The sequence below is a fragment of the Pezoporus flaviventris genome, unplaced genomic scaffold (assembly GCF_033815535.1).
Source record: "Pezoporus flaviventris isolate CSIRO_AGI_PZ_B2104156 unplaced genomic scaffold, CSIRO_AGI_Pfla_v1 ptg000066l, whole genome shotgun sequence".
Lineage (NCBI taxonomy): Eukaryota > Metazoa > Chordata > Aves > Psittaciformes > Psittacidae > Pezoporus > Pezoporus flaviventris.
In genome coordinates this window covers 1,391,013-1,412,954 of record NW_026892614.1, presented here as the reverse complement: position 1 = coordinate 1,412,954, position 21,942 = coordinate 1,391,013, and the positions used below count along the sequence as shown (strand labels likewise).

General features: G+C 34.9%; 1 protein-coding gene across 11 annotated transcripts in view; it reads right to left on the bottom strand.

Moving 5' to 3' along the window:
* The window catches only part of KIF6 (kinesin family member 6), a 149,455-nt gene that overhangs the window by 104,330 nt on the left and 23,183 nt on the right, over positions 1-21,942 (bottom strand). For all 11 annotated transcript variants that reach the window (XR_009746522.1, XR_009746521.1, XR_009746520.1 and 8 more), the window contains exons 5-8: positions 20,480-20,589; positions 12,350-12,479; positions 6,287-6,493; positions 1,264-1,407 (exon numbers count right to left, since the gene is read on the bottom strand). Coding sequence is in view for 6 of the 11 variants with exons in the window: in XM_061470899.1 (XP_061326883.1) it covers positions 1,264-1,407; positions 6,287-6,493; positions 12,350-12,479; positions 20,480-20,589 (591 nt within the window). In the remaining 5 variants the exon portion in view is untranslated. The remainder of the gene's footprint in view (positions 1-1,263; positions 1,408-6,286; positions 6,494-12,349; positions 12,480-20,479; positions 20,590-21,942) is intronic.

The window sequence follows — 21,942 nt, the reverse complement described above, 5'->3', positions numbered from 1 at the left end:
GAAAAACAAACAATGAGAAGGAAAAATAAATTCACCTACCTTTGCACCCCGAGGTAAGTAGAACACACTGATTATGAAGTCATCAAACTACATTTCTGGGTTTTGCATATTTTACTGTAATAATCTATTATTTCATGTTCCAAACCAAGGATATTCAAGGGAAATTAGCGTAGCATATTAATGACAGTGACATATAAAACTGTCAAATCCTAGTACATTTCTTATTGACCCAATCTCCTGATCAACTGCTTTTCAAGTGAGTCCCCAGCTGGCACTAAAGGGCAAGAAAGCCTCAGAAGGTAAAAATTTTGAATGATGGGAAAAAGAGAAAATTAACTAATTTTTTTTTTTTTTTTGTGAAAATGAGACTAGGGAGGTGTATGTAAATGTAAAAGAATCTGGGAAAAAGAGATGAGTCTTATTGAGCCTGCTGCCAGCCAGCACCCAGATCTCTTTCTGCAGGGCTGCTCTGCAGCCACTCCTTTGACAATTTGTATTTGTGTTCCAATTCATATAGACTCCTCTTGCAAGGCCTCCTGTCCTTCAAGAGAGTCAACAGCACCTCCCAGTTTGGTATCATCAGAAAACTTGCTAATAGTGCCCTCAACTCCTGCATGCAGATCATTCATAATATTTTGAACAGAACTGGGCCTAGAACGGAACCCTGCAGAACACAGCTTGCCACCAGCCAGATTTGGCCCCATTCACTACAGCACTGTGATGAGTGATACAGCTCTTTTGGTAAACAAAGAGAAGAAATCATCACTATATATATACTTTCAGCACAGGAAATTAGTGAAAGGAGATAAAAGTATTAGAAATATTTTAAAGAATCTCAAATCACCCCATCCAATTCCCTCTACCCTGTCAACAAACTCTCCACTTTTCTGTCATACTCAGTGAAATCATGACTCCAAAGAAGTAAACAGTTATAGATATTACCATTATGTCCTCAAAGATTTATTCATCAGGAAAACAATAAATAAAAAAAAACACTCATTACTAAGTGCAATTTGTTTCCCAAGTGTTGCTTGAGATTACTTAGAGAAAAGCACATTTCTTAAAGGGTTAAAGGGTTTGTCTACATCTTATTGAAATTTCCACTGACAAAATTATCTCCTGGAAAAAAATTCAAAATGTTTTTCTGTAAGGATAAAAATGAAAGCATACACAGTTGAATTACAAACTGTAATAAAGGTCAGAAGAGCAGGATCTTTAGAGAAGTGAAAGCTTTTTTGTTGAAAATGGATAGAAATAACATACATCTATGTTTCGTTTGTCTATAGAGAGTGTTGCTATCATGGTAGTCATGCAGTTTCCTCCCAGGCTGTCTCTTAATACTGAGGTCATCATAGAGTTTCGATAAGGAATGTGGGACCGGTTTTTCTCTGCAAGGGCAATTATTACCTGAAACAGTAATAAAAAAATGGAAAAAAAATTAAATTTACGTGTCTATTAATGATTGATACATAAAAAGAACAAAAAAAATCTGCTCAGGAACCCAAACTTCTGATACAACAGAACTATGCTTATACATCCAGTTAGCTGCAAACTGATTTTATGGAAATAATTTCAACTTAAATTTCAGAGTGCTTATATGTCTTCGTAGGATCTGGACCTGAAAGACCAAATGAATATAACTTTATCATACCCTAGCTTTACAGCCTCTTAGCAACATAGAAACTGAACACCATAAACCAAAACCCACAGACTTTCCTAAGACAGAGGAACTTACTGAAACTATTCTTCATATTTTTTCTGTCATAATAATAAAGTATGAATAGTATTCAAGTAAAAATTTCTTTAACACTTGCTAAAGCATGCTTTTAATATTACACATTCTTAAAGCATATGGTTCTTAGAGGGATCAATACATTTATTTCTGAGAAAGCGTCTTGAAAAATAAAACACAAATAAGAGTGCATGATTGCAATGTACTGTTGGAAAGAAATAATTCAGTTTAGTATATGCATGCCTTGGCCAAAAAGGAAATGGTACACCTACTATTCTCAGTTTCTTTCTCAGCTGTTTACTTTATGGGACCTAATTATTATTAAATAAAAAGCTAGATTATCCCATGATCTGTTGTGATACAAATATTTGAACTGTTATCTGGCCAAGAACTGTACCAAAAGACTGTAGCTATATGACTTCTGCAAGCTATCCAAAATGATTAGGATTTTTTTTTTCTTTTACAAATGTTACACACCAGCATACATTTTGTTTACACTGCACTTAAAAGACATTATTTTAGAAAATTTGGTATCATTTTTTTTGTTGGTGCTATTTTTTCTTACTGGTCTTCAGAAGCTAAAATGTCTTATTTCTATAAATCTTACACTGGCAGCCCTAAGAAGGTCAAATACATAATATGAAAACAACTATCTTTTAAAGGAATCTAGAAAGGCATTCTTGTACCAAGATTTTCAACTCTTATTTATTACAACTTGGAAATATATCACTGTTAGTTTATAATATTGCATAGAAACTTCAAAGTCGAGTATGTACGTTAATAAACATTTTCTCAGTCTCTGCCACACAGAGACTACTATCTGAATAGACATGAAGGGAAAAGAGACAGAGGGAAAAGACGTTATTTCCATTAAGAATGGGAGCTGCGTTACAGAGGAGTTCATTTTTCTGAAGTTCACGCTGAAAGCCTGTAGCCCAGGAAGAATCTGAACCCTCCCATGCTGGCACTGAAGTGGCCAGGTCTCATAACACAGAAGCCACTGAACTGTCATATGAGAGACAATGCAGCTCACAAGATGATGTGTTTAATAAAATCTCACTTAAACCACTAAATCAACCTTTACAATCCAGTCAAGGAACTTCTAATAGAAAAAGGAGAGTTCGGAAAGAGTGGGATTTTGGGGTGCATGCCTTTGTAGGTACAGAGTATCTCTCTATATATGATATGTATATATGATAGATGTATATATGATATATACAAGATATAAATGCAGTTGATAGCTCTGTATACAAGGTTTTTTAATGTATTATGGATGTTTAACAAGTAGATCAAGTGTGATAACACAAAACTGTGTTCCCATTGTCATCTTGACAGAAATAATTTTATGTGACTACTTCATTATGCAAGGTGTTTAGAAACGGCATAACTCAAAGCTAAAAGAGGGTTCTCCCTGCTCTCCATTATTTAGTTTGCCAATGACACCAAGCTGTGTGGTTCGGTTGATACCCTGGAGGGAAGGAATGCCATCCAGAGGGACCTTGACACGCTTGTGAGGTGGGCTGATGCCAGCCTCATGAAGTTTAACCATGACAAGTGCAAGGTCCTATACCTGGGTCGGAGCAGTCCCAGGCACAGCTACAGGTTGGGCAGAGAAGAGATTCAGAGCAGCCCTGCAGAGAAGGACTTGGGGGTGTTGGTTGATGAGAAAATGTACATGAGCTGGCTTCAGTGTGTGCTTGCAGCCCAGAAAGCCAACTGTATCCTGGGCTGCATCAAAAGGAGCGTGACCAGCAGGTTGAAGGAGGTGATCCTGCCCCACTACTCTGCTCTCGTGAGACCTCACCTGGAGTATTGTGTGCAGTTCTGGTGTCCTCAACATAAAAAGGACATGGAGCTGTTGGAACAAGTCCAGAGAAGGGCCACAAGGGTGATCAGGGGACTGGAGCACCTCCCCTATGAAGGTAGGCTGAGAAAGTCGGGGTTGTTCAGCCTGGAGAAGAGAAGGCTGTGTGGAGACCTCATAGCAGCCTTCCAGTATCTGAAGGGGGCCTACAGGGATGCTGGGGATGGACTCTTCATTAGGGACCGTAGTGACAGGACAAGGGGTAATGGGTTAAAACTTAAAAAAGGGAAGTTTAGATTGGATATAAGGAGGAAATTCTTTCCTGTTAGGGTGGCGAGGCACTGGAATGGGTTGCTCAGGGAGGTTGTGAATGCTCCATCCCTGGCAGTGTTCAAGACCAGGTTGGACGAGGCCTTGGGTGACATGGTTTAGTGTGAGGTGTCCCTGCCCATGGCAGGGGGGTTGGAACTAGATGATCTTAAGGCCCTTTCCAACCCTAACTATTCTATGATTCTAAAACACCAGTAGATATCTAACTACTAGAGCGTGTAAATAAGCTGATTTTGAGGAATCCTCGTACTTTAATGTTGGTTACTGCAAGGTCAGTAACTAATGGCCGAATTCCCACTGAACAAAAACGATTTTTTACTGTCTTCAGTAGACTTCTATTCAGTATTAGAAAACTGTCTTAATTAACACAATCCCAGCCAGTTGTACTTTCCATGAATGCAACTGAAATGCAGACTTTTTTTCTGTAAGGGGGGGGGGGGGGGTAGGAAAAAAATTTAGTTTAATAGTACATGACTGGCTGCCATCTGCTGTGCCTTAAGCTTCTTCTTTTGGCAGTTGAAATATCTCTGATTATAGCTTAAATGAAATCTAAGGGATTTATTTTTGTTAACAGAAAAAGACAACACAAAAATGAAAAAGTTTCTTCACAGTAAGTGGAACAATCAGTTCTATTTCTTAACTGTAATTTTAAAGAATTTTGACATACAGACACCCACAAAATTTTATGCTTTTATTAATTTCCTCAAGTGTAAATTTGTGTAAGCCACACTTACACTGGAGTATTAATGAAAAGGGACAAATCTAAATTTTAATTTTGAGCACTTTTTCTTCTCCCTCTCATTCCCTTATTTCTCTCACAAAATGACAGGCTCACAGACCTGCTAATATCGTATATAGACATTTTTAAAGAAGCCTTAAGAAATGTATTCTCCATCAGAACTCAGAAAAATAATTACTTTCTGGCAACAAGAACAGTATTTACTGTACTGTGAAAACAACATTATGTATTTCTTAGGGGGTAATGTCTAAAATCCACACTTGAAACTCTTCAGTGATTGCAACTTAATATCACAGCATCCATGAAAGAGATTTCATTGACTGTCGTTTCTTACCCTTGGAGTTTTACTGCATTAAAATACAAAAGATTGCAAGAGATCAGGAAGACATAAGACGTGCACTAAGCTTTTATAAATTGGCATAAATGTCTTTTAGCAATACCACAAATACGAAGCCAAAAAGAAATACCTCAAAAGAAGGAATGCTATGGTATACAAACCATGTCTATCAGGATAGTGTAAAGAAGAGATGAGTACTAGAAAAGAAGGAGAGTGTGAACAGCCTTCAACATCACACTTGTCGCATTCATAAAAAATTATGAGGATCCTAAAATGCAATATATATTTCCAGTCATGAAGAGAAAATTAGATCAGATCAGTGAAGGAAAAACAATTAAACCTCTATAATGATGATAATAATAATAGTAACAACAATAACAAAATTATTAGAGCAGCAGCAACAACAATAATAATAATAATTATTATTGTTTATAATAATGATAATTTATTGACCAAATCTTTCTACTGGAATAGGTTATCTTCAAAGTTTCCATTCACCACCGTTACCTTACTTTATTCTTTGTTTCTTAAAAAAAAAATAAAATAAAAAATTAGTCAGATTACTTGGGATTACCTTAATTTATTCTGTTTCTTTTTTTTAAAAAAAAAAAAATTAGTCAGATTACTTGGGATTAATTTACTTTCTCAATATTTGCCTTTTCCAAAGAGCAAAAATAAAAAACAACAGTGAAAGGAAGATAGGCATTTTAATATGCCTTAAATCAACATGCTAAACCTTTCTCAGTAACAACAGCTGAATAATAAAGATTTGTGGAAATTCATTATTATTATTGCAGTTGCATCTGAGAGTCCTATTGTTACAAACCCAATTGTGGTAGTCCATAAATACACCAACAGAGATAACTCCTATCTGAAAGACTGAAGATTCACATTGGTCGAGGAAAAAAACAACACTAGAGAGAAGAGCCTAATATTTTACAATATACAATGCTCGAAGCAAAAAAAACCTAAACCCCAGTCACTTTAGTTCAATGATTCATATATTCTGTTACCAGATGTGGAAGGGAAAGAAAATCACAAAAGAACATTATTAGTAGAAATATTACTGTAAATATCTTAAGCATTCAAAATAAAATAAGAAAACTACTGTTAAATTACTACCATTTATACCTACCATAACCTTACTGGTTAATTGTTAAGCTTTTCCTAAATTAAAATCATATTTCAAATTAAGAGCTATCAACTCACACATTTTTCAAAAATGCCATAAATATTCTAAGTAAGTATTAGAATCAGGATTTCTGAAACACTGCATATTGCTAAATAGCAATGCTAAATAGCAATGTTGTAAAGGGAGAAACTGCATCACGGTTCCAATTTTACCTGTTCCAAATAATGTAATGAAAGGTTGATATATTTGGCTTCTGTCAATAGGTGACCTCCAACTCCAGTCTTTGCAACACGCTCTGATCCAGCAAGGTCTACTAAGTGTAACTTGGAGCGTCTAATAGTTGCAGATCCAGGTTCCTTGCTAGAGATGTGAATAGTGAAAATGCAGTGAGATCGGGATGAGGCTTGATTCATTGGAGTCTACAAGGAAAAGAAAGGAACAGCCCTTACTGTTTATTCAATAAATAATTTTAGCTTTGTATATAGCTCAATAATCTAGCAACTGAAATCACCTATACAATTTTTTTAGCTATTACATCTATAATAAATATGCAAGAACCCAAAAGGGTTTCCCTGGCACTCAAATCTGGCCAAATACTTGGATAACTCTGATATGGACAAATTGTACTGCAAGAAAGCAAGCAACTATCGTTGTTCCAAGATACTTTAACAGGCAGTACATCCAGAAAGGACAGATCTTAACAGAAAGGCTTGCTTAACAGCAAGTTGAACAATCCTTTACCGGGAATAATATTAACATCTATACCTCTTGGTTGAACTGTCTCCCCTTTAATTTCCCAATACTTTTTTCCCAACCTCAATAGTGACAGCACAACTGAACTTTTTCTGGGAACTGATCCACCTCAATGAAAAAAAAAAACAAACAACAGAAGAGAAAAGAAAGAAAGAAAGAAAAAATGTCTGCAAACCATAGATATTTAACCTGGATCAGCTTCCCAATTCAGTCACAGTGCAGCTGTAGAAAGCAGCTCTGCTAGATAACTGAAAATGGTAGCATACATCATGTGAACAAAAAGGTGGTGTGCAGCAACTGCAAATGTTTGTAGTTGGTGAAAATTCTGTAATGAAATTACAGCCTTAGCACTACTTTATTTTGGGCTGCTTTACCTAATAAATCCAAGCTCAGAGGGAAAGGGAGAAGAGTTTTGATCATTAGTTTATATAGATGAGGAATTTTTGAATAATATAGGCAAGCAACTGTCTCTGCTTAACTGCCTAATTTCTGAGGATCATTTCACAATCCTGTGAAATGAGCATCAGAGTGCAGTTATGTGCTATGCTACCTTCAGAGGCTATGCTGAACAAATGAAGGGACAGTGAGCTGTAGCATGGAAATGAAAATAAACAGGCTTAGGGAAAAGTGTCAAGCAACAAAACAGTCCCAAATATATTTAAATTGCAGTTATACTAAGAAAATGTTACATGCTGTTAAAATGTACTTTATTCAGCAATTCTGATTCCATGAATAATCAGAGCCAGTTTCACTTATTTTACTAGGAGAGCTAAAATTTTACTAGTTTCTGTTCTGTGCAGTAGGAACATATATTTTACTTTTCCAGATCAAAATCCACAAAGGGATTAATATTTCAGGACATTCTCCTTAACGGAATTGATATTTGAGGACATTTTGCACTACAGTCATAGCATCAGTCATACTATATTGCAGACAAGTTTAAACCAGATCAAATATCAATACAGGTCTAGCTGTGGAAGCACAAAGTAAAGGTTGCTATGAAAGAAGCAGAAAAAAAAAATCATCATTATTCAGAGAAAGCATTCTTAAGCAAACTTAAGTTTCACAATGCAGCAAACACTCATGTATTTTAAAATGTGCTTTTAGTCACACCTGCTTAACCCCAACAGAGGCAAAAAAAAAAAAAATAAATTAAAGTATGAAATAAAATTATGTCAGGATTTTGAGCTCCAAAAACTCAGGGCAGTATTTGGCCTATTAGGTCCTTATTGGCTATAGCAATACATTAGCCACAATTTGTTTTGCGTGGTCTAAGCAGTTTTTGTTGGACGGGTCCATTGCTTTTCTCCCCACAACTTCTTAATGATTGAAGCTGATCTGGAAGTTATAGGCTAGCATCCCCAACTGCTATTTTTATAAAGACCTTCTTCAGACTAGAACCATGCTTCAATTAATACATTGATACTCCTTTTTACAATATGATTCTATCTCCACTTTGCAGCTCCAGTATATAGCTCAATTAGAACTCTTGCAGGAAATGTAAAGTAGTAAAAATTTAAACTGTTAAATGGGATGCGATCATGAAATGTTAATTGCAGGCATTATCCCACACACTTTGCTACTTTTACCACACAAATAGATGCAAACCACACAGCAACAGAAATAACAAGTTGCCAGCATCTTCAGCCCAAAAATGAGCCTGTTTGTTCGTTTGATTGTTGCCTTACATAGGCAACTTCTGAGTATCACCATTCAGCTGTACAGAAAATTTGAAAACTGAAAACAAACAAACAATATTTTCTGGACAGTGTCTCAGAGCCTACTACAAGGCTCTTCTAGTGGCTTTCAGAGTGCATTTTGGCATTGCTAGCAGTATTCAAACCATATGTATATAAAATCATCCTCACACTAATTTGATGTGATGAAGGAAAAAAAAAGAAAGAGGAGAGTGTCCTGGCTCTCAGCAGATGGTTGCTATTGTGAAAGTTATATACAGAACAAATGATGAGCTGCAGTCACTTACAAAGAAATAATTTTTCCTGGAATTCTGTGACATCATAAACCACATAAGCAGACTTCAGACGCTTTGTGAAATCACGTGAACACTGCAAAGGAATTAATGCCAAATCATCTGTTGCTGCCCATTTGTGTCATGGTAAAAGAGGAATTCTTTCAAGATCATGACTTGGTAAAGCATCAGTGTTTTGATTGTTCTTGGAAAATATGTAAAGAGCTATTTCAAACCATACAACCCAGACTCCCTTTTCTTCAGGGCCAGAACATACCTATGTTTGCTGAAACTAAAAGAAAAATGTACAGAAGCTTTGTAACTTAAACCATTATTTCTATTCATACAACAGCTGCAAAAAGGTAATTTCTACTTAAATGAGAATCTGCAGCACAGCCATTTCAGAAGAAACATCCAAGTCGAATGGTTCTGTCTAGGAATACAAGATCATGAAAGGTCAAAAAACTTGCTGGAGCCTAAGTAAGCTATTTAGCTTAATATAATTAGTACCTTAAACCAAGAAAACACTGTATGAGTTCCTCCCTGTACAAGAATGTATATATTTCTTGAATCCTTTATTTTTTTCAGCTGCTATTATAAACAGGTTTCGCTAAGAAGAATAGCCAGAAATAGGATGATACTGGTCTAAACTGAGTTCTTGATAATTGAGGACCTAAGAAGGAAAAAGTTTTTTAAATAGGAGAAAAACATATGTAAAACTGTTTGAAAACCACCATTAGACTAACAGAAGCTGTTGTTGATTACAGCTGCCAAAGAGATACAGAAAATACAGAAAAAAGTTCAGGACAGCTGAGACAAAAAGATTTCACAGGTGATAAATGCAGCCATTCAGCCCATATTGCAAACCATCTCCACTTGACAGTTTATACAGTTCTAGTGGAATCTTTTACTCTTTGAATCAAAATATTTAGACATCAGAAGAACATGATATTCCTGTGTGAGTGAATTCATAACTAACTGAGGCATAAATGAAGAACACTGATTCTGAACACCTCCCCCTGGCTTTTTTTCTAGGGAATGTCTCAGTGAAAATGTACAAGATTTCATTTTAAGAAGGGTTTCTATTTCCTCCTTCTCCCTCCCAACTTTTGAGATTTTTAAAGAAAGGCAAGGTGAAAGAGAAAAGTAACGATAGCATACAAAGCTGATATCAAATCATTTTCTCCAGTCTCAAGGTACAATCAGATTGATACCTGTAGGAAGAAGTTTTGAAAGCTTCAGTCATTTCACAGTTTAGATGGTAAGAAAAGAGCTATTGTATCCTATAAGAATGATAATAAATCAATATAACACCTTTTTTTTCTCTGGCTGAAACTTGTGTAGAACATTCTGATGTCTTCACATTATTAATTTATAACAGATAATGTCGTAAGTCTCTGCAAGTCTAAAGGAGCAGAGACTCTGTTGAAAACAGTGTCTGTATCTGCACAACGAATATAAACCCCACCAGTTCCAACAGAACCATTCCATTTAGAAGGCTATGTAAGTTGAAAAACGGGAGGTTCCTGCTTTTATATCTGGTAGACAAGCAAGATCTTCATACATTTTTGGTTTCTTTTCTGATTAATAAGGTACAAGCAAAGGGGCTTTCCAGGTGTGTACTTAAGAACACTTGACAGTTGAAATTGAAAACCTATTGCTACGAAAATGTAAGTATCAGAATAGGTGCAATCTGACACTTCCCTGATTTCTAAAAGCACTACTTTAGTACCTTGCAGTTTTTACTACCAGTGCAGTTTCACAGTTAGAACATGGTTAACTGAGGTAATTTTAAGCAATTAATATTCCCTGGTGAGGATAACATTAAACTTCACATTATACACTGCCTTTTATCTGTACAAATCCCAAAGCACTCTAAGGACTATTCAAAGTAGTACATATGACCAACGATTGTTTTACCACACACGGAAATGAAAGCACCTGTGCTAAAATGATAATCCTGTTTGGTGCTAATAATACTATAGAACAGGCTTGTCAGATTGGAAATAAATTAACAACTGACAGCGACAAGGAAAGCAGAAAATTGTATTTCATTCTGGAATGCAGCTCTAACATGGATAACATGCCTTCTTGGCAAAAGTGTCATTTAATCTCTATGTTCACATATTCAAGTTCTATTTTTCAAATTTCATCCAATGCATTCACACATTACCAGGAGCTTTCTAAATATATGTCTGAGAATACTAATGGACAATAAAAATAAATACAAAGGGAATGAGTCCAATTCAGAGGTCACAAGTCAGTCCTCACAACTATCTTTAAATGTTCAGAAATTTCATTCTTTTTTGAAATAAACATACTTAAGCATTGCCAAAAGGTTACTGCTTGCGGACATTTGAAATGATGCAACAAATGCTATGTAGTATGAGCTGTGTTCCAAATTTAAACAATGGAGTATTATAGGTACAAACCCACACACTAAAACATTCCCATCCTCATTAAAATTAAGCAGTTTTTCAGTAGAAAAAGGACAAATGCTAACCGCATATGTAACTGCAGTGTTCAGACATACCAATTTCACATAAAGATTACAGTTTTGAAATTTGTGCATGCTCTTGGGAAGCTACTGGCTCTACATTATGCTGCTATTTTAAGAGAAATACTAAAAAAGCATGAGGAATTCTCTGTATCATAGAGGCTTGATCAGGCATATTATTTCAACAGACAGTGATCTGTCCCTTGAAACGCTTCTTCCCCTGGGCCCAGGTGTACATGGTCAGACAGGAGGAACACATAGCTACTTAAGTATTTCATACATGTTAAATATCTTTCTTGTCATTGATTCATTACATATATTTTTGGTCAGAGGAAGAAAACCTACGATTTCTAAAACAGAATTAGCTGTGTTTAGTAAAGACACATTGACAGTGCTCACATTTTACAGTACCCTTTTAATATTTACATTCAATTTCCAATGGGAAGATAAGAAAAAAATACCCAACCTAAAAACCCTACAGATATTGGATATGGAAACACTTCCTTTGAATTTTCCAGAATCAGTGAGAAGTCCCATGTCTCTGTGTATTGTCAAATATTTATTTTGATTGTGTTCCAGACTACCATTTCTTTTTTTGTACATAACACAATGTGTTTATGTGATAGGAAGAAAAAAGTAGGAACTGCTGACTCTTACACTAGCTACTTCAAAGGCAATTTAGTACTTCTGTGGGACTATTTGATAATGCTTTGTAAAACCATGCATTCTAATCTTTAAATGCATATGTATGTTGATGTAAGTCACATTCCAATGTCAGTCTATGGTTTATGAGCAATTTTTTTTTCTTATTTTAATTGCAGTAAGTTATGACATCAATAACCACCAATCAGATTCACTAAGGGAAAAGAGAAAGCACTTTGCAAAGTGAAAGCTATTATCAGAGAAATGCTTACTTAATTTCCCTGTGGAAATACACTTAGAAAGAAGATTAGTAATTTATCTCCATAGACTTCAAACTAGACATCTTTCATGGAGAGGTTTCTGACAATTTTAACTCTGGTGGTGTTAAGTAAGATTTACAGCAGCAACTCTCACCTCAGCAATCATCCTATTGGTGTCTCCGAGGAAGAGTAGGTTTAAGGCTTCCTCTTCATTGGTTGCTTGCTGAAGAGACAAGTTTTTCAGGTGAATGTTCTGATCAGGGTCTTCCATTATTGTCACTTTTCTAAGTGGAGGGAAAAAAAAAAAAAAAAAGAAAACTAGGATTGTTGTAAGGAAATCTTTGTTCCATACCATGACAATACTTCATTTTGATTATGAGTAAAAGGTGACATCATAAACCCCAAACCAATTACAATAAAAGCACTAAAAACATGAAGAGTAAACAATGAGCATTAAAGGAAGCGCTGACTCTTTTTCAGTTCTGTCACTGTCTTCTTATTTCTTTACTATAAAATTCCTTATATACACACAACCTGTAACTATTAGAGAAAGCTTCGGGATTTATTTTTTAAACAAATAATAAGTAGAGGTTTGTTTTCTACTACCACAGCTATTTAAACACAAATGATACATAAAGCATACCATAACCTTGATGAATAAATAGGCATGGAATATATTTCAGAATCAACACATCTGTGGCCAATATGTTTATAATAACTTTGCATTTGTCAAGATTATTTCTCTTTTCACTCTTCTCAAATGGTAGTAAGTACAACTGTGAATGATCCCTTTCTTAAATTAAAAGCAAGCAAACAATTTTATTCATTGTCACTGAGGTTAGAAATGCTTTTAGTTGTACTTTAAGCCTAAAAGGTCAGAAAAAGGAAGTTGGATGGAAGTATCAAGGATATGACAAAGGTTCCAGAAAAGCTACTTAGTAATACTGAAACACTTTTTCACTTATTTAAGTAACCCTTTTACACAAGAATATTTTCTTTTGATCAAGTTACTGAGAGTTAAACTACTGGCTTTAGTGAGTAGACACCGGGGTCTCCTCTGTTAGGGCATTCCATAGTATTCAACATGGAAGCCAAGTAGTTGCACCACTGGATTTGGAAAACTCCCAGAGTGAAGATTCTATTAAAATTGAAGTACGTGAATTTTGAAGATGAATGACACCTCCTTCAAGGTTAATTATATATTCTGGAGACAGTTTACAACAAGCAAATCATAACTTTTTAAAAAGTTAGATTTTTTTTTAAAACATTTTTTTTCTTTAGGTGTAGATGATACTTTACCTATATATGCACACACAATACATATATATATATACACACACACACACACACATATACGTTTGGGGTTGGTTTTTTTGTTTGGTTTGTTTTTTGTTTTTTTTTTCCGTAATCTTCAAGTTTAACCACAAGAGGGAGTATGGGGTTTGAGTTGCTATCTCTAGCTAGTACTTGCATGTTAATTACTACAACCTGCTTCAAAAATCACACAGGCTGGGCTTTGTTCTGGTTTCCTTGTCCTTCTTTCCCCAAAACTGACAGAATAAAATTTCACAGCTAAGCAGCATTCCATAGTACTACTCTTAAGTATTAAGGAATTAATTCACACTGTGATGGTCAGAACGCTGGAATGAATATACAGAAATAATCTGAACACAATGCAATACGCTCCCTATTTGCAAGGAAAAAATACATGTAAAAGCACACATAATGCTTCTTTAGTAGTCATAACAAGTTTCTAAGTTTGACTGCTTCTCACCTAAGGCCTTATTTTTGTGTGATAGGTTAAGCGCGGTAGTACAATCATGAAAATCTACTTCCCCATTCAGAGCATAAACCCAAAAGCAAAATTTTGCTCTCATGTAACAGTTTTGATAATGTCAAGTTATTTTCTGCCTGCAGTTCCATCAGCGTGTGCGTGACATGCTAAAGCCCAGAGTGGTTCCCATTACAGTATGATGCTTTGACTGATTGTAATATTTTGAAATTACATGGTGAGCATCATCTACCTCTTTTTATAATTTAGGAAGACAATGTTGTTTTATTATGTGCACTTGGCATAGTATTTAAACTTTTAAGGATCTTTTCAGACCACATTTTGATCAATGTTATAAATAATTTCCAGACAAGATATTAGTTCGGACAAAAAGCCCTGGAGGACTATCATACAAGAAAGAAGACAGTGAAGACATCACAAACCAGTGACAGCCTGCTATACCAGGGCCTTGCAGTTCCTTGGAGGACTTCCAGATGGAAACCTAAATTTTCAAATCTTGAGAAGCATCTGCCAAAACTTTCTTAGAAACACATTCCAAAATGACAAAAAAATTATTTATTTTATAGTGCTATAAAGTTAATATATACTGTGATAATAGATTTCTATGGAACATTCTATTAGTGAAATCTTTAAGTTTCATAGCCCTAACCTGGAGTGGAAAAGCTCTGTTAAGTTATCCAAAATGACTGAAAGAAGGCAGAGACAAGGTTTTGCAGTCTTTATAAACAAAGAATCATTTCCATTTGGTTTAATGGATGGAATTTGGGGCTGCCTGGGGAAACTGTAGGATTGGATCAGCCTTTTTTATACTGTTGTTAACTCAGGCCCCTTCCTGCTTCAACTGAGCTGCCATTAATGCAAAAGAACCTCATGCACTGAATTATTTCATTTATAATATTCCTGCTACTGGCAAACAATGAAGTTAAAACTTCCTTTGAGTACTTAATATCACCTCATGATAACAATAACAAACTTCAAATGTTTTGGAAAAGAAATAACAATTTAAAAATTCAAGTTTCCTATCATTTCTATCTGTGTCTGGGGTTTAAAATAGCAGAAATCTAAAATAATCTCGAAAACTTTAGAAGTATTTAAAAATAATGATGCAAAGAAATATTATATGAGGATACATACCTTCTATGACAACACATTAGCAGAATATAGTGATAATACTTCAGCATCAGGAGAAGCCTATTCAGCCAATAATAAATTTAGAAAAAAGAGAAAAGAGAAAAGCAGCAAGCATGCATCTTGAAGTCTGTCCAGAAGAACTAATGGATAGCTATCATTAATCCTGTTTCAAGTTGCAGGGAGCTTCAGGTTTTAATAAAGAATGATCATCATTTTACATATAATTCAAAAAAATATCAATCAGAAGTATAGCTCCCTGAATACCACATCAGAGGACAAATTCGACACTGATTCAAGAGGCAAGATAAGTTATTCGGCTATTCAGCACAGCTTTCAATAGCCCAGAGATTTTATTTCCCATTCAAGTATAGACCTTCAGCATAATCTCCTTAGCTTGTGAGACATGACAGAACTACGAGTATTAGTGTAATCTGTTCTTCTGACACATCATTATTGCAATAGGAAATCCTTCCCACAGTCTCCAACAAACTCTACATGTGAGACAAGAAAACCAGTGTGCTTATTCTAGCTTGTGTACTGATTCTAACTGTCAGATTGCTCTACATTTAGGAGTTAGGGATCCATGTAACAGTTAACAGGAGCAGGCACAGCCTTTGCTGTGTTGCACGCACAATTTAGCATTTCAGGCCCCTGTCCTGCTGCACAGACTCCTTGGCTGCAGGATAAATTCAGCCAGGTCATCTTAGCAGAAGACTTGGAGGCAGCTCCCACCAGGTCATCACACCCCCCGCACGGCCTTGCCTTTATCAAAAGATGCCATAAGAAGTTCTCATAAGAACACCTTTTAGAAATGGAGCTGTTTCCTTGTAAGGAATCATATCATAGCTTGAATGGAGGGATCCTGTCTCTCCAAGAACAGGATCTGAGCTCCTCTGTGTAGTGTGCCATGGGGAAATCCATTTAGGCTCCACCCAATGCTGCAAGAATACAGAGGGCTCTGGGGGCAGCATCCCATGGGATGGGATGGGATGCCCCAAGGTTTACTTGCCATCTATACTCCTCTTATTTTGTCTTGTCAAAGCAGTTACTTTGTTAAGCCATCTGTTGTCAGGCCTTTCTTACTGAGATCTGAAAAAAGCCCTGCTGTCTTCACTGTCTTCACTGCCCTCTCACCCTACCCTGCAGAACAAGAAGTCGGAACCTAAACTATGAAATTGGTGGGTCATGGACAAACAAACCATGTAAGATCTGTTAGAATTTGCAATGTAATGTCACTCACAAAAAGTGTTTGTTAAAAAATACTTTGATATTCAAAAGTAGCCTTGAACAGCACAGTAATGATATAAACTGAATCAATTTACTCATCTAACACCTTTAGAAAAGTGACCTCAGAAAAGTTTCACTCACTTCTTCCTACTGTTTTTCAGGGAACAAAACATAAAATCTGGATAGGAATAACTTCAGCATACATTACATATCGTTTATTTTACACATCTCTTTGAAATGTAATGAACAAAATCTTTGAAAAATGATTCATAACAGTTTTCAGCTGTCTTTTTATTAACATCAGAAAACCTTATATTTACAAACCTTTGTATTCTCTTAATCTTAGTATTTAGTAGTAACACATTAAGCACTCTTCATTTTCCAGAATGTATTTCATATGAAACAAGTGAGCAATATCATTATTAGCCTTAGAAATTTTAAACCCTTGGTAATTCGCAACACACTGAAAATACAGATTTTGAAGATTTATTGGTGGTGGCCAGTTTCTAGATTACATAGTTGGTACAGCCACTGAAAAGGGGAAGAGCTGACATTAACAGTGTTGAGCCTGGAGACTGAACAGGTTTATTTGAAACAAAAAAAACCCAGACCAAATAAAATATATAAAATATATTCCCTCTAAGTTGAAAAATATTCCTTTAGCTACTTTTTGTCTGGTTGGTTGGTTTTGTTTTTTTTGTTTTGTTATTCATTTGAGGTAGTTAACCAATATTTAGTTACAGGAGGGGTTTTAAGTGAAAATATTTTCTGTTCCCTGGGGTCAGTATAACAGTTCTGCTTGATCCTAATAGGTATTGATATAGTTATCATTGCTGATGTTTGAAGTTAATTGGCTCTTAAAGTGTCTTCTTTTTCATGGAATTGAATTCACTTGAACTATAGACTTCATATTTCTGGAGCATAAACTGAAAGTGAATTCTCAGAGGTTCCAATACAAATTAACTGGGTGGGTTTTTTTTTTTTTAAAGTCATCATCATAAACCTTATGTATTTCCCTGTTAAAGGGGAATCACACTGACTGGAAGCTTAGATTCCATCTTTCCCATGCCACATCACACCTGATGAGTGGTTATGTGAGCTCCCCATAAAGCAGCTCATCAACTACTGCAGTTTTAAAGACTGAAGTTTTTAGGTAAAAGAGCATTAATTTTAGTTTACCTTCACATTCCATAGTTTGGACATGTAAAATGTGGTTGTCCTAACTTAATCTATGAATAACAGTTGTAGAATCTTAGTCTTTATTTTTGTGTTATTGTTCAGTGCCAAGAAAATTCCTATTTGTTAATAAATAATACAAACTAGTTAAAAAGAGTTTGTACTGATAGATCATATAACTAAAGTGAAAATGGTTTGATTCAGTATCATGGAGTTACATAAATTACAAATACAATGTACAACAAAGAATCTGTTAGAGGAGAAAGCCTCTTGCACAACTGCAAAGCAAATGAAGAGCTTCAAAAAAATTTTCCTAATTTGAAAAGTCCTGCAAATCTTTTATGAAAACTAGAGATGGCAGTAAGAATTCAGTCTTCTACCAGCTGCATTTCATAGCAATAGCTTTATACTTTTTACACTTTTGAAAACAATCATAATTTCCTTGTATAAACATGGAACTCTCTGCAGCTACATCAAAATTAGATTGTCAGTATTAAATTCAAATTTTGCATTACAGTAAGATTCTTCAGATGCATTTGCATCTGCATATGTTGTGTTTCAGCTACAATGTCACAAAATTAAAACACTGTCAGCTTTGCATAACAAAACAACTTACAGCTGTAAACTACGGCATATTGTATTATGAAACAATAAGGCATATCAAATGATATCCTCTATGGGCTACATGTAATACCATTAGAACTAAACATCATGAAAACTGTTGTTTTTTTCCCGTAAAAATAAGTTTCAAATCTGTACCTATTAGAATCATAATACATATTTATGCATGCATAAATATGTATATGTGTACATACCTACATATGCACACAAAATAAATATGTAATTCTTTATTTGAATCTACAAACATATACCTATCCATATAGACATACAGACATACATTAACACATTTGTCAGGAATTTCTTTCTAGAAAAATGATTTTTTTTTGTGAGTCCTTCTTCCCTTCTCATCTATCAGACTAATGAAACCGTTAAGCAGTATTAAGATGAAAACTTAATAGTCCACAGAATATACAAGGGATGGCTACACATAAAACCTTGACTTCAGGAGCTGAGATTCCAAATCTAATCATGCCATAATTAGATACAATGGACAACTTAAAAAAATTGTATTATTCACTTTGCCTTGAACATCAAATACAATTTTAATATCTTGTTTTCAAGTACTATCAAGAAGTCTGTTGTGCATTTTCCTAACCTCTATTACCTGAATACCAGCACATTGTGTTTACTCCCTCCATTGAACTGATAATGGAAAGTGTTCAACATAAAGTTTGCTAGGCAGAAGTACGTATCTTTGGTTCAAATTGCATCCCTTTCTTCTGCAGCAATATGGATAACAATACTGTTCCAAACCAAACTGCATACTTCATGAGAATAGCTAATCTTCTGCTTACTCTTCTAAAATGATACATTCCTTCAACACTCTTCTTGTCCATCTTACATACTTGTGAGAATATCAACACAGACTACTAATAGTTACCTAAGCACAAAAACCCTGCATTTGGCTTTATACGGTGCTTAAAAATTTGATGATCCACTGCGGAGTTCAACAGGAAATTATGCGTAATATGACCCTTCCAAGGTACAAAACCCATAAATTAATTTTAATATTCTCATTAAATACATGCTTTCAAACAAACTTGGGGAAATTAGATTATTCTGTATTTTCCTTACTAACGCTAAAGTCTTAGAAGGTCTTCAGCACATAAAATTCTCAGAAGAATGAAATATATTTAAGGTAATAAACACCTGATATATTTTAAAATATGTGATAACTATTTACTTACATGAATCAAGTAACTAAAATATAGTTAGTCATATAACTACACTTTCCTGCACTTTGCACTCCCATTCTAGCTCAGAATGACATTATATAGTTTTTCAAAGCCCTAAATTGCTATCTTAAAAAAGAAATGAAAAATATTTTTATAAATTAAATACTTTTACACAATGCTAAATATGAGTGGTTAATGTAAAGTTTTAGTGTATAGTACCTATAGAACCTACTTTTTTGTCACATTATGAACTGGAAATAATAATGACCATGTACAGTAAAACCATTAAAAACTTATTAAGATCAGTTACCCTGCAGAAAGTTTATCATCTTGCTAAACTCCATCTTGCAATAGTATACACTACGTAAGTTTACCAGTTATCCCAGTGTGCTTTATCCCTAATTCACAACCAAATTAACTGTCAATTTTTACTTTTTAAAATCGACTAATACATAAAAGGTGGCTATTCTTTAATTTACATGAATCACCATACATTAACCCATTTTGAGATGTTTAATTTTGCAAGGCTTATGTGTTCATGACCTACAAACCTTTATTTACTTATTTTATTCTCCAAGTTTTAGGCCTTATTTTATCAATAAAAATTATTATAACAATCATCCATTCTGAAGTAAATATATTGGGTTTTGGAGTTCCCTGTGGCCTTTTCTATCTGTTACACACGTTATTTGATAATTGCTTATTCTAGAAAAATAATTATCCTTGAAGGAAAAGGTCAAAATAGAAGCAGGGAATTCTCCCTACTGCTGCAAGGAAATGCTGCCTGTTACATATGTCTCTGCCACACACACACATGTGCATGCCATAAAAAGAGACAGGCTGCCAAGATCAAAACAAGCATATCAGGATCAAAACAAGTATACTTTCTCTCCTATTTTGAGTGGTTGAAATAGATCTTGTCTGCATAGTATCAAAATAAGTTTCTAATACTTTTACCTTCACTTACTCCTATCTAGTTTCCCTAGGCTTTGTATGTACAAAAATAAAAGAAAATGTAGACAGCGTTGATAAAATTAAGAAAACAAGGTACTTCGAGTTAATTAAGACTTCTACCCATAGCACAATTTCAAAAAATCCCCAAGGCATATGAAAATGATTTCTGTTGTTGTTTTTGATGATTCTCTGTAGTTTTAGTACTTACAGCAAATCTTCCAGTCTGGAGGCCTCATGTCTTGGGTCCAGCAGATCATAACCACATTCATTGTAGATCTCTAAGTAGGAAACATGAGTTGTATACACTTTACTGCTATCCTGGATAATAAAAAAAAAAAGGAAAGAAGTTAGAGTTATAAAGAGAAGTCAGAACTAGATCAGCAGACAAATTATCACTACAGCTTTTATGTTGCTTCCTCATTCTCTCTTTCTTTTCCTGAATATGGCTTACTGTGGATGGATTTTTAGCAACGAATGGCCACATTCCCAAGTCAGCAAGTGCCTACATGGAGCTCGACATGAACTGAGGATGAAGGAGGACGTGGGTAAGGAAGCAAAAGTAACGGCGCAAGCAAGATAAGAAGAAACTGGAATGTGCTAAGATACAAAATAGTGAACTATTAGCAAGTTAAGTTCCAATAGGCTTTGATTAATTGTACACTAGTTGCTGTGTGCTGCAAGAATATGTATCAAAGCATAATATACTAAGCTATTGTATATGTATCTAATTATACTACAGCAAGTTATTGTATATGCATCCAAATATAATACAGCGAGCTATTGTATATGTAGCTGTGGTCGCTGTGTGCTACAAGAATATGTATTCGATTACAATACAGAAAGCTATTGTAAGCAGATGCAGACAACAGTATAAAAAGGACCGACGGTTTGTAATAAACGGCTTTGGTCTGATCACATTGATCTCTGACTGAGTCCATTTTTCTGCATCAGTTTACATCTTCAATTCATAATACTTTTATGCTTTCTGTTACCATGTGTATAATGACTCAAGAAGAAAAAGGAAAAACTAACAAAAAAACCCTAATCAAAACTCACATACACAAACCCTCAAAACAAAAGTCCTCCCAAAATCCCCCCATGCTCATGGTTTTAGTCTGGGCTTTTTTTGTTGGTTCCTAATATCTAGAAAAGTCTGCATACACTTAGAAGATGGCAGCCTGCTTACAGAACCATACAACAGGCCATTCTTCACTTCTATGACAAAAAGAAGAATGTTATTTTAAAGAAGTAAACTCTCATATTATGGATACAAATAATAAGCTTGAGAAAAAAAAAACACACCAAAAAACAAAGAACAACAACAAAAATAAACCAAAGATTTACTTCATTTAGAAACATCAGGCACTTGCTGCTTTCCACTCTCTTTATCATAACATTTAAGCACTGTATATGATGTTGGCTGTTTTCTGTAATTATCTTTTTTCACATTGCCAAAATGTAACTTAACACAACCGGGTTTTGCAGAGAGAATTTTCTCCTGCCGCAAAGCCAAATCCAAACAACATAAACCACAAAATAAAGGGCTATGATTTCCGAAGTAGAAGAAAATTAGTCATTTCTTTTCAGCAGATAAAGCCACTGTGAAAGTACTCATATCACTCTTAGAGTAGCAATTTAATAATCCAATCCACTACGGCTATTTTGCAAAAT